Source organism: Ptychodera flava, chromosome 13, assembly GCF_041260155.1.
Source record: "Ptychodera flava strain L36383 chromosome 13, AS_Pfla_20210202, whole genome shotgun sequence".
Classification (NCBI taxonomy): Eukaryota; Metazoa; Hemichordata; class Enteropneusta; family Ptychoderidae; genus Ptychodera; species Ptychodera flava.
In genome coordinates this window covers 7,772,600-7,786,193 of record NC_091940.1, presented here as the reverse complement: position 1 = coordinate 7,786,193, position 13,594 = coordinate 7,772,600, and the positions used below count along the sequence as shown (strand labels likewise).

General features: G+C 34.6%; 1 protein-coding gene across 2 annotated transcripts in view; it reads left to right on the top strand.

Annotated features, from left to right (window-relative positions):
• LOC139147294 (uncharacterized) overlaps window positions 1-13,594 on the top strand; it is a 69,824-nt gene that overhangs the window by 46,304 nt on the left and 9,926 nt on the right. For both annotated transcript variants that reach the window (XM_070718325.1, XM_070718326.1), the window contains exon 3: window positions 9,866-10,058. In XM_070718325.1, coding sequence (XP_070574426.1) covers window positions 9,885-10,058 — 174 coding nt within the window. In that variant the 5' untranslated portion in view covers window positions 9,866-9,884. The remainder of the gene's footprint in view (window positions 1-9,865; window positions 10,059-13,594) is intronic.

Sequence of the window (13,594 nt, the reverse complement as noted above, 5' to 3'; positions counted from 1 at the left end):
ATATGCAAATTAGCACCAAAAAAGGCGTTTTTGGTAAAAACTCCTCTTCAGAATCTTCATAACCGCTGGTCAGACAGCTTTGTCATTTGGTATACAGGTTTCTAGGGATAACTCAATTAAGATTTGTGAAAATTGTGACGAAATATGCTAATCTGTATTTTTAAGGAATTTTTTTGTCACTTTTGGTCAAAACTTTATTTCATCAAAACGCTCGTCTTACAGCTTTGATATTTGGTATACAGGTTGCTACAGATGAACTAAATATGATATATTGAATATATGACAAAATTTACAATTTTGTATTTTTGGTGCAATTTTTGCCATTTTTGGTCAAAAAATGTGTTTCTCAAAAAGTACTTGTCTGATACCTTTGATATTTGGTGTACAGGTCCCTATGGGTTGTCTTAGTGTGATATATCGAAATTTGATGAAATCTTCAATTTTTGTATTTTGGGGTCAATTTTTGTCATTTTTGGTCAAAATATTTGTTTCTCAAAATTACTCATCTGATAGCTTTGATATTTGTATACAGGTTCCTAGGCTTTATCTTAATGTAATATTATTGAAATTATGATGAAATCATCAATTTTGTATTTTTGCAGCTAATTTTGCCATTTTTGGTCAGGCCATCCTGAAATGAGCTATCAAAGATATTCACCTTCTTCATCAATACATGTGTCACAAAAGGTTATTCTCTACATAACACAGCAGAGCTCTGTCAACTGTTGGGTTGCTTGTTTTTTCAAAACCGCTGGTCAGACAGCATTAATATTTGGTTTACAGGTCCCTAGGATGACCTTAGTGAGATAATTTCATACAGTCAGGAAATACTTAATTTTGTATCCATGTCTATAGTAGCTTCAGGGACTTTGGCCCTATGTTTGATTTATAAATTCCCATTGGACATTTAGATATCAGAGCATTCACAGTTGTTCTGGAATATAGCAACTATTAGTGTACCGTTAGAATTCTTAAATACAGTTACAGTGTAGTGTACCGGTAGTGTTATTGATGTGTAGTGTAGTGTTATTGATGGACATATGTACAATGGTCAGCACCAATCCTTAACATTTTTGCAGTAGAGGGAATAATCGTTGCGTCTGTAGTCGCGTGTCTTTCTTATTGATAATCATTGCCTCTTCCCAGAAATTTGGTGGTGAATGTCAAGCAAATTTGAAGCAAATTCAGTGTTTAATGCATGATGTTCATGATTCACCAGTTTTGTAGCTTTACAATTATTGCAAGACTTTGCCAAATTAAATTTGGTTGCGTCCCTTCATTATATGAAGCTGCTTTGGCTGCAGTCACACTAAAATGGCAGATATGCACAAGAAATTGGTATATATTGTGCATTGCAACAGACCAGTTGTAAAGGTCTCTTATGTGCAGCTGCAGACGGGACTTTAAATTACAATTTATGAAATATTATGTATAACACATCACATTTCAGGAATGCACAACCAAAGGTTAAGTCAATAATTTAGCATTAATGCAAATTATGTGAAACCGGTTAAGTGAGTACGAATATTTCTCAGTATACAAATTTTGTCATATGTCACATGTTCACAAGCAAAATAATTACGGGTTTCATGAGGTCAGCTGTGTTTGATGAATTTCTGAGATTTTAATCTAGCTTTGACTTTTTAATTATTGTACTTTGGTTCCATAGTATTCTGTGATGTCAGATCAATGCCTTTCTGATTGATTTCCAAACAAGAGATCTCCTCTGTGTGTAATCCATAACTATATGTCATTTATTATATTAATCTCCATTATCCTTCATTAGTGGCATGAATTCATCTCAGTGTCTGTGGAGTCTAATACCTGCAGATGTGATCGGTTGTGGCATTTTCAAGGACACTGTGTACTGCATCATAACACCAGTATTAGTTGAGCTTCTAGGATGCTAGCAAACACAATATATCTACTAAAACTACCTGGAGTAGCGGACATGAAAATTTTGAAGAAAAAATTTATCACTTAAGCTATGGCCAGTGATGTTATGGTATTTCAAAACTAGACTAAGGCTACCATCAATAATTAATGAGTCAATGGAAATAAAAATGGAAATAGCACTTAGTATGGGCAAAGTGAAAACAACTAGAGTAAGCCATTTTCATAATATTTTAAATTGAATCAGAATATTAACTCTACTGTTTGCACCTAAAATTGCAATATAGTGTCGAGAATTGTGACAGAATTATGGTACATTGACAGGCATATTTGCATTTTGCATGTGCTGTTCTCATGGTATGGGGGTCTGGGAAAAAAAATCTTACAAGAGTTTCACAGCCAATTTGTTTCTTTTCCAAGAGAATCCCGGATGATTCACAGCTGAACAAAAAAAGCTGTAGGTCTGAATATGTGTCAGCCATGATTGATAATGGCTTACTCTGTGGAAATGGAATTTTTTTGCTGATCGTTAAAACTCAATTCGTAATTTGCTAGTGAGCAGAATCGGTAATCGCTGGAGTTTTGGAAAGAATGATGCTTTAAATGGAAAAGAATGAAATATTCATTTACGTTCACATCAAGTCTACTGTAAACACAAAGATGTAATTTCCCAAAGTAATCTCACTGACGCCAAGCTGCTTCTGCAAAATGGCTGACACAATATCCTTTTACGATTTTGTAAAATTTGAAATGACAGAAGAGTTTCAATCATCATTGGAAATAACAAGATTAACGTTCTTAAGCTGTGAAGACGCGCTGGCAGGATCATCTGAAAGGGCACACTACATAAATAATATTGTAGATATTGAATAACTGATCTATGGCCGTATTAATGTTCTTTCATGAATCTTTGAAAAGATTTGAATAAGTTTTTTTTTTCAAATAAAGTATCTCATTTATAATTGCTTATCTGGAATTTGCAATACCCTTATTGCATATGTAAAGAAATATATTTGTGTGAAAAAAGTTATTTTATTTTCGTATATTGAAGGGTGACTGTGAACATCATAAGCTTGATGCTGTGCTAACAGAGCATGTATTAAAAAATTTATGAAAAGATTATTTTTCTGCGTGAAAGAAAAAGTGAACAAAATTCAATGAAGAGGGATTGAACAGATGTCCATTCCCAGTTTTTGTCATTTATCTCTTGGAAATAACTGTCTGGCTGTGAAATGAGTGATTCCCAACATCTCGAAACAGTACAGTTGACCCCACTGCATCCCCATGTGTAACATCATCAACCACCTCACCTATTTCTCTGAAAAACGATGTGTCATAAAGTGACACCAGAGGGCTTTTTTTTTCAATTGCCATGCCAACAGGGAGATATCCAATGAACATTTTACAACATGTGATGAATGGTACATCCTGGGGATTGAATATTTTAATTATAATCTTCACTTTTATTCACTTTTATTGCATCCATCTTATCCTGAAAGAATCTTCAATAAATCTTGAAACATATCTTCAATAAATCTAAAGACGTCTTGTTATGATTATGTTTATGTCATAAATCCTGTTCTACCGGGTACTAGAATATTGATGCTGTGTAAAAATATAAAAAGTTATGAAACTTACAAGAGACTTTGTATGGCCACTGATATGGATTTTTTTGCTTGATATATGTGTGTAGTATCTATTCAATAGAATGAGGACTTAATTGAGAAACATTTTACATGAAGCTGGAAAGAAGAATGGTTGATATTTCTCCAGGTGATTGTCTTAAACTTGCAGATATTATGCATGCGTGTATTCAGCACGGAAAATAAACATAGTAAAAATGTAGTAAATTGTACAGGATTCATGCTCCATTAGAGAAATTAAATTAGATCTGACGTACAATATGGGTGTCACTGTGTTGACAAACATCGACTACCTGTATACCTATATTTCAACTGAACCAATGTTGTGTCATTTGGTTTTAAAGTTAGAAGCTGCTTGGTATTAGGACTGTTGTACTGTTCACACAGAAAATAAATGGTACATTCATGTAGGAAATATACCGGTATAGGAAAACATACTAGACAAATGCACTATGATGCCATGATACTATGCGACATTCAATGCTTGTCTAGTAAAATATCTGACTCGCCTAAACAAAACTTTAAGAATGATGCATTGAAAGAGAATTTAACATTCATGGAAATATTTTGGTTTTATTTAATAAATTTTGATAACACATAATTTGATGCTCTCTTCTATTATTCAATAACATTCATTTTCTCATGGTCATCAACATAACTGTACCCGTACTAATGATCTTTGTAACAGTTTCCTATTAACATACCAGACATTCTTCATTTATTCGTTTGTGTACAAGATTTTTGCCATTTTTGCATATGACAGCTTAGCTAAATATACCATTTTTTCATGGCATTCAAAGAGAACTTGTCACAGTCATGTCTACAGTTTCAGAAGAGTTGCGTGTCCAGTGCCAGAGTCATGTCAGTGCCAGAGATATGTCAGTGCATTCACTGTAGGGTCAAGACAAATTATTGTCACATTTGGATCATGTTATTGTCAGTCATAGTATTGTTTTTAGTATAATTGCTACCATTGGCACTGACTGTTGTTGTTATTCACCATACACAGTGTCAGTGTTAGTTCTACTAGCAATGATGCCTAATGTTGCCACCTATTTTGATCAATGGATGTAAGTTAAGGTAGATACTACCAAGACTTAAACTTTTGCTCAAACTTTCCTTTAATGAAACTTTCAGCCTTTCTCTTACTATATCAAGAATAAAAATTGGGGGTCACTGTGCAAATATTGGTGCTAGAGAAACAAATAACCCAAGATTTACCGATATTTAAAATTCTAAATGGCCACTATCCCTACCGGTATGTTAACTCTATGGGGAAAAAATAAAATTTTCGATTTTCAAAAAACTAAGCTGGTGAAAAGTTTTCTTTCACCAAGAGCTCCAAAATGAATCCCCACAAGAGATATATCAGAAATGAATTGTAAAAGTTTGATAGTCCGAATGTCTGTCCCTGAGGCGTGTTCTACCTTAATGAAACTATAATTTACAACTAGTAATCAAAATTTAGCTACTAGTATAAATAATTAGATGAACATTGAAATTCAGCTGTGACATGTTTCTAAATCGCCATAGATGCAAAAGTTTAACGTGTTACTTTTAGTCTCCAGACTTATTAAGATCATGTGACTGTTATTGATATGTTATCTTCAGTTTTTCGGAATACCTTTTCACAAAAACAGTGAATTGGACTGTAATGCTAGACTGAATAATCTTCAGTCCTGTGTTGGGCATACAGATCGAGCATACTGTGTTTGAGCAATCATAGTCTGTTTGATGGCCTACGTGTATATTTAGCTAAGCTGTCATATGACAGTACACACCCTAGAGCATAATTTCAAGGATTGTTTCTCACAGCTGAAATATTTTCAAAACAATATTTTAATGTTTGTGAGGTATTATCAGGGTTTGTTGCAGTCACTTTGCCAGTATTTATGTTAAATTTGAATATAATTTGCATATAGCCAGATAACACATCACCTCTCATGATAAAATTTTGTAATTTCATAAATCACACAATGTGACTATAATCCATAGTGCATTTGGGTCAATAAAAATAGAGCCACATTGTCATAAGACTAACTCCCTCATAGAGTGTGAGAATGTTACCCTGACGAAAATACCCCAAGATCGTCTTTGCAGCTGATGTTTAGCATGTATGATCAATTTCTTTTCATGGCATTGTTGAGGATTTTTCTTTATTAAGTGTGAGTAGTAATTGCTTTGATGATGATGTGGGTAATTCCAGAGAAATACCCGGTATGAGCCTACGGAACCGATACCTGCCCATTGAATACAGCACAATATGCCATCTTTTGTGTTTTAGATATTACTCACTTCCCTCCCAGCCATCATCGCTGTTGGGCTTTGTACGATGAATGCAAACATTTTTACTTCCTGAAATGGTTTCTTTGAGGTAAGCTAGAGAAGATGTTTGCCCTAAAAATGCTACTGATTATATTAGTTTTTTACAATGTCCATCACTATTATGTGTAGTTTTTATGGGTATAAAGTAATACCATTCTGCACAATCTTCTTTGTCAGAAATTAAATTCTTGTTTGGCAACAGATTCCTTAAGTCACTCTGAAACAAGTTATAGCTGAGCAGGTTGGTACATCAGTTGCTGAAATCTTGTCGTTATTATTGGCAGTATGTTGTTACTTGTTCTGCTATGAAGTTTGCAGGTGTAGATTTGATGTGAAAATATGCATTAATTCTACTTCCTAGTCTCTAATCACGTATGTGAAAGCTTATTCAACCAAAGATGGAAAATTTTCTGCAATTTTGCAGAATTGCTGTTTTACTCGAGATCACAAGTAGACAATTTTATTTCCTCATATCCCTAATCATAACAAACATACACATGAATGTTATTATAGCTTAATTTTAAGGGAAATCTAAATTTTGCATTAGTTTTGTGGCATGTTATTATGTCTGAAATCTTTCATTCATACATACTGGTACAGTATCTGTAGACCAGTAGTGTGTGGACATACAATATTGGCATTCAAGCCATTTGTGTACCATTCATGATCATTCTAACAGCAGTATTCTGTTAAAGATGTACCATTCAAACACATGTTACACCGCTTGAAATTTTATATTCTCCCTTGACATAATTTCACTCCGTTGTTATCATTTTAAAAAGTGTGCAAACACGGCTTGTTGGAGGGATTATTCCACTGGAGATCCAGTTACCATACAGACTCGCCTTTGCAGATAATATTTGCACAAGGCTGATCTAAATTTGTATGGCAAATATTATCACCTGCTGGTACATTTTATTCTGATTGTTCAGTGGGTTTTTGATTGGAAAGCAAATTTCTAGCGCAATAGATCGTGATGTGTGTGTCGGAATATGAACTTGTGATCAAAGTCTCATTGACAGTGAGTTGTAATTACTAGTAAACCACCACTAGCTTCCAAAGATTCTACCTGTGTTGTATTCAGTGAAGGTCCAAATATACTGTGAGTACTATGATATCATTTTATTTTTCTGTCTTGAAGAGAAAAAAAAAACTGTCTGAAGAGCACAATATCTAATATTACCAAGCGTATAGACTTACAATAGTCAATTATTTTTTATGGTTCCTAAAATTACAATACGTATCATTCATGATACCCCGGTAGATAATTTTGATATTTGGATATCACTCAAGTATGTAACAAACTTCAACTCCATACAGCCTAGCAACACTGACAGGTGGTTTCCAGGGTTTTTTTCTGGAATTTTCCTACGGTAGTTGGACCACCATATTGTCATTGACATACTAACTAATCTGGACTGAATCTCCTATAAAGGTTGGTGCATTTAGTGAGTCAACTTCTAGGAGGATAAATTTTTATGGACAACCATATTAAAAATATCTTAATTGACTGAAGCGGAAAATGAATTTTTCCTGTTTTTTGTCACAGTCACTGGGCAGACGGAAAATTTAATTGTTTGTAGAGTTCAGGGAGGTGTTCTGCATGGATGAACAACTTGATTGAAAATCTGTAATTTTGTCATGTGGTAGTTTGAGTTGTGTGTTTGGTAAGGTATAACTCCAATAAATTCTATGCCTTTGCAAGAAAAGACACAATACTGCCAGTGGTTGTTACGGTAACTGACCTACTTAAAAGCATTTCAGTGTATAACACTTGTAAAATTTAGGTCTTACTCAATGGTGTATACAGGGTATGTGTACACTTGTGTGTAAACTCATTGGACAGTGCATGTAGCTGTGACTGGATGCTTTATGAGAAACAACTGTATGGTAATGGCGATTTCATCTGATTATTAAAAATACCAAGAAATCCTGCACTGAAGTCTTTTAAGTTTTGAATCCCATCCATAGTATCTATTTATGTCAGTACCTTTTTAAACTATGAAGCTTTCATCACAGCTTAATGTTTATTAAAGGGCTAGTTCCCTTCTCATGCAATCTCTGCAATTTGTAATTCTAGGGTGTCAAATATTTTGAGATTTTGTGAGGAATAGTCAAACGCCTAAGAAATATTGCTTCAATTGAACAGATTTGTACATCAAAAAGTGATGTCAGACGTACACCCTGAAAAACTGAATGATATCATATTTGTATGTAAACTTACAATAACTTACAATAAAAAGTAAATAACTTATTTGATTCTAAGAAATGCTATAATAATTAATATGATCAAAAATAATGAAAAATACAAAAAATTGCTTTGAATAAGAGTTTAGGCTACAAAATGTTTTCAGCAAAAATTTCCCCTTTGCTTATTTAAATTTTCTGTATTATGCTGTTTCAGGGTTAAACTATCTGGTATGATGTCTAAATTTTATTTATCTTTTTATTTTATATTTATTTTCCTAATGTGGAGCATAATATTGACTGTCAGACAGTGTTTTCCCAGTCCATACAGATGCAAATTTGTCAGGACTGTTGATAGATGCAAGTAAAAGGCACTTGATATTCACATGAAAACAGCAGTGTGTAACCCCAGGTACTTCCATTGAAAAGTAAATCTCATTCACCATGATAAGAAAACGAAAAAAAATTGCATGCCGTTGAGGCATTGATCCATTAGTTAATCAATAACTTGGTGGGGGTAAATGTTTCTATCAGACCTGGCTACTTTTGTATGTAACCCCAGGCATTTCTTCTGAGAGCATACACTTCATTACTTCACCATGTAGCGTCAGTGTTATGTGCAGGCATTTACAGCCAATGTACTGTGGGAAATATTCCTGACCTACATCCCCTGTAACCGACTGTTGTCATGCCGACAGGTCTGTTTTATTCGTTGCCTTAAAGTGATGAGGACAGATGTGTTTTGTTATTCAAGTAGATGAGAGTGCAAAGTGTGTGAGGGAATGTTTCAGAGATAATTGGATAATACCTGAAAGGATAAACAGCGAAAGAAATGTTACAGGCTGGAATCAGATTCATCTACAGGAAAATGATTAATACCAGGTTGTCTCATGTGAAATATGGACGGCTGTTTAGCTAATTTCATCGATGTTTGTAATATAGACTTTGCTATCAAGTTAAAATTACTGTAACAGTGTTTTTATGGCAGCCGCAATGTAACAGTTTTCTTGTGTACGTGGTTATCATTCATTGCATGCCTGGTGTTTCTTTAAATTAATTTCAAATTAATAATTAATCATGATATTGATTCCATGGCATAATTTTTCAAGTGTGTCTGAGAGATAGTCTATTACCATGTTTTGTTCAGAAAAGATTGGCAGCCTCGCGGTAGATTGCATGCATTGTACACTAGCTGTATTTCAGTCATGGATTATGCATGTTTAGGGTAATATAATGCTGCTACTGGTATGTCATCCGAAGTATTTGCGTCCCCTCTTGTGGCTAGATTGTGTGAGTGCTTGTAAAATATTGATGTGTTGGTTATGTCTGTCTCTAGTGGCGGAAATTAATGTGTCTGTTACTTATTTAGCAGTCACTGTGGTGATTGACGCAGACTACATGTATACAGCAATGCTGCAGTGTTTGCACCATCTCCAGCGTTAAGCATGGAGAAGTACCTGCAGTTTGATAGAGAAATTGCAATGGATAAAGTAGGAGGTGGATGAACTTGTGTACATCTCAAAGCCCGTTCATGATTTTTTTTTGATAATTTCCTCAAATAATTGGAAGGACTCAGCTGCCAGGTTCAATATGTATTTATAAGTTCAAAGTCAATGTTCATTTAGGCAAACTTGGATCTGTAGCATTTATAATGATATAGGTAGATATATTGTACATAAAGTTCTAGGTAAGACTGTTAGTTTATGTCATCTGCAGTACTAATCTTATCTGTGCATCTCTCATATGAGCTGAATAATAATTAGGAATCTTTTGCATTGATATGATCCATATGCAAATTTTATCTGTCCTTTCCACAGATAGTTACGATGATTCAAGATGTCAGTACACGTATTGGATGTGGACAATCTTGCAATTTGTGCCATCGTCACAGTCTGCATGCAAGTCATATTCTTCAGCGTGGCGGCCATCTTTAAGTTGGACAAAGTCACGGACTTTGCTGGAGGAACTAACTTTGTCATCATCGCTATCCTTACGTTCTTCCTGGCTCAGGTAAGAATGGGGGTCTGGAAATTATCAATTTCAGATACTCCGTTTGGTTTCTGCTGTTTCCATAAAAGTGGCCATTTTATGTTCAGAAGTGTACAGGTACCTATTATAGAGGTGTGTATGTGTACTAAGCTTGCATGCCCTTTGAGTTTATCAATTTGTGTCATTGTCATAATTTGTATATACCAAGATATTGAAACGTAATGCATGCTGCCATAATGGTTCTGAAAAACTATCAAATTATTTTAAATATTTCATAAACATGATCATGTCTCGTAATATTCCTTTTCAAAGCTGTTCTGCGTCAGTTCTACTGTGCATGCCATTGCAAGGTGTTGACAATCATATCAACAATTCATGAATTTCAAAGTAGGCTGTAGGCTGCTAGTGATAAACATTTTAATGGGCTTTTGCAGGAAAATTGCTGTATTCTAGATTTCTGAATAATAACATACGTGAATAAATTATGTAAATTTTATGCATTTAAATGGACAGTTGTTCAGTAATTAGAGAATTGTCATGTGCAGATCATTTCATAATAGTGTATTCGTGGTAGTTCCATGACAAAAATTATGTTACTCAACAGTTTAATAACTCTACAATGTTCATTAATTATGAATGAGTGGATAAAATACTAGTCATGACACATTTTTACAAAGTGACGGACACAAAAAGACAAATATCACCAGGTGATTATTCTTTGGTATGTAAGTTTTGATAGATATTTTTTAGGTCAAAACGTGTACAATGTCATTCTTCTCAGCATACTTCGCTGCCATAGTATCATTTATATAGTGGGTTATGTACAATGATTGTTACTGGGGGTAGAAAATAGTAAAATTTTCATGTCTGACTGCGGAAAGGGCTAGATGTTTGTGAACTGATTCAAAATATCACCTAAAATGATTGTTTCACTGTTCGGAATTCTGTATGCCATTGAGGACTTTATTGATTATTTAATATTTGCAGATAATCAATGAAATTTTAATATATAGTAGGCATGACACATCATTAAATTTGATAAAACACTTTATGAAGTACTTGTATATTTACACATGTCAGTTTTATTTATGATAAGAGTATTTTCAATTGTCTAGCACTTTGTCACTCTCTGTTTTGCTTGGATGACCTCGTGTGAACTCTATGGTGTGCACAAAGGAGTCAGAACTCTGCCCTTTCTTGCACTTACCGGCACTTTAATGTGTCTATTGTGTTTGTAATTCCGATAACATTCAAAAGGCCTCGCATCTGAGGGCCTGCTGCGATCTCGCCAGGCAAATCTCATTAAGTTTTTTGAGTTGCAGATTTACTCTATTCCCACATGTCGGCCGTAATGATGTGCCGTGAATATTGCATGCCATCAGCATGTGTGATGTCAGTCAAACTGCATGTGTACGTGCTGGAGAGACTTTCAATTTGCAAAGCTGTTGTCTAGAGATCTAAATATCACCATGGTTACTCTCCAGCATGGCTCCAGCACGGGTAGATTAACTGTGATTTCACGTATGGTACTCGGAGCACAGTTAATATTCACACTCACTATAAACGCTTCATTTCGAATATCATGCAGGGTTTTTTTGACAGAATATGGATTTCTTTGACACTGGACGATTTTCATCTGACTGTGACTTGCATTTTAAACTCTGACTCAGATGTAGAGATGCTGCGATCTAAATACTAAATAGACAAGATGAATAATAACTCCCTTCAGGAAATGCCAGACAGGTGCACTTTGCTGTCTGCAGAAAGAACGATTATTCATCAGTAGAATTGAAAGAAATCCTGTTATATGTGGGTTAGTTTGAATGCCTTTGAAATGTTTTGTCATTTCTATTCAGACATAATGGATTAAGATATGGAAATAATTGAAGTGGTACTTAGGCTGTAGAATAAATAATTAGAAGCAAATACGGAACAGCAGCTTCGGTTTTTGAATTATGAGATTAGACGTCAACAGTTCATTTCCTACTGCTGATGATTCCAATCTCCATGCCAACAGCTGCTTCAGTTTGTTTGTCAAATTTGAATAAATGTCAAATGGACATTATTTCAAATGATGTTTCAGTTCTTACATTATTTTGTATGCAAAAGTAAATATTTCTCTGATAGTTTTGTCAAGCCTTTCTATAATTATGTGAAAAAAGTAACAGGGTGGAGCGTTATTGAGTATGTACCGGTACATTACTGGTAATAATTCCTGCATCAAGGAATGCAACCAGTTTGCAGCTATTGCAGCATAACACAGTAATGGATGATAAATTTGTCTGAATTTGTGTTGCCAGCAGTCAGTGTTTAACATTTGATGTTGTATTTTGTTACAAACTTGCGATTGTCTTCATGAGATTTTGTTATTTATTACATATATATGTTGAAGTTTTCAGTTTTCTATCATGTATCTATCCTTAAATGTTTGACGAGATATTTGTAAGTGTAGTAAGCCCTGACAGCTAGTGTGTGCATTTACAGGAATGGACTAAACTTGCTGGATAGCCTTGGTACGGACTGAAAAAGATTTCGACTACCATGTTTTGTATGAACAGTTTATTACAGATGGGCTAACACACTGATTGCTAATGCTCCAGGGTTTGAATGATGTTTCTCAAGTTGTCACGTTTGAACTGTTACAGAGAGGGTGTCATCATAGTGCTTTTAGAAATTCATTGTGCGTAGCCAATTGATTGAAAAATTCAATTTGCCTAGCTTCATTTCCCGTCCAAACACAGTCATCAATGACGTTAAGAAAACGTGACTAGGCTAATTGGTATCTTTATCTGGTTGCCTATGACGACTGTGATGCTTTCCTCCCCATTAGCAAGTATTGAGATCCACTCTTACCATTGAAAACAATACAACTAAATTATGACCTTAATATGTAGAGGTTACAGTAATAGTCATTTTTAAACAGAAAGCCTCTCATAGCTTGTTGAATCTGAAGTAAAATGCGAGGAAGATAAATCGTTCTCTGTACCATTACAAGTCAAATTTGTCAGAAACAAAGATCATGAGATCTGCCAAATGTCATAACATCATCATTTTTCAAACTGTTCACATAAATCAACGCATTCAGTACATCTTTTAGACTATAGCTTTGCTGGGATAAAGCAAAGAACAGGCATGTTTACTGCAGAAAAGAATATTTCCCAATACAAAAACCAAAAATTTTTCAAAAACTTCAATCTTTGGCCACAATATTAAAAGGTGAAATGACCCTCCCATAGCTATGGGTACATTCATGAAACTGAAAATGTACCGTACAACTACAGTATTTGCACACCATCAGTACAATGTCATGTTTTAATTCTGCTCTTGCCAATTTCAATATCACGTCACATACATTCTGTATGTAAATGACGTTTTGACGTTAACAGTAAAAAAAAATTGTACTTCTATCCCATGAAATCTCATTGTGTTTGTTCATTTGTTCACCTCAATTACTGTGAAACCCATGGATGACTGTGAATGAGTGCCATTTCACTGCAGTCTGGTACAATGCATATGCATTAAAGAGAGGCTTAGGGTCAAGTGAACACCATTTCAGA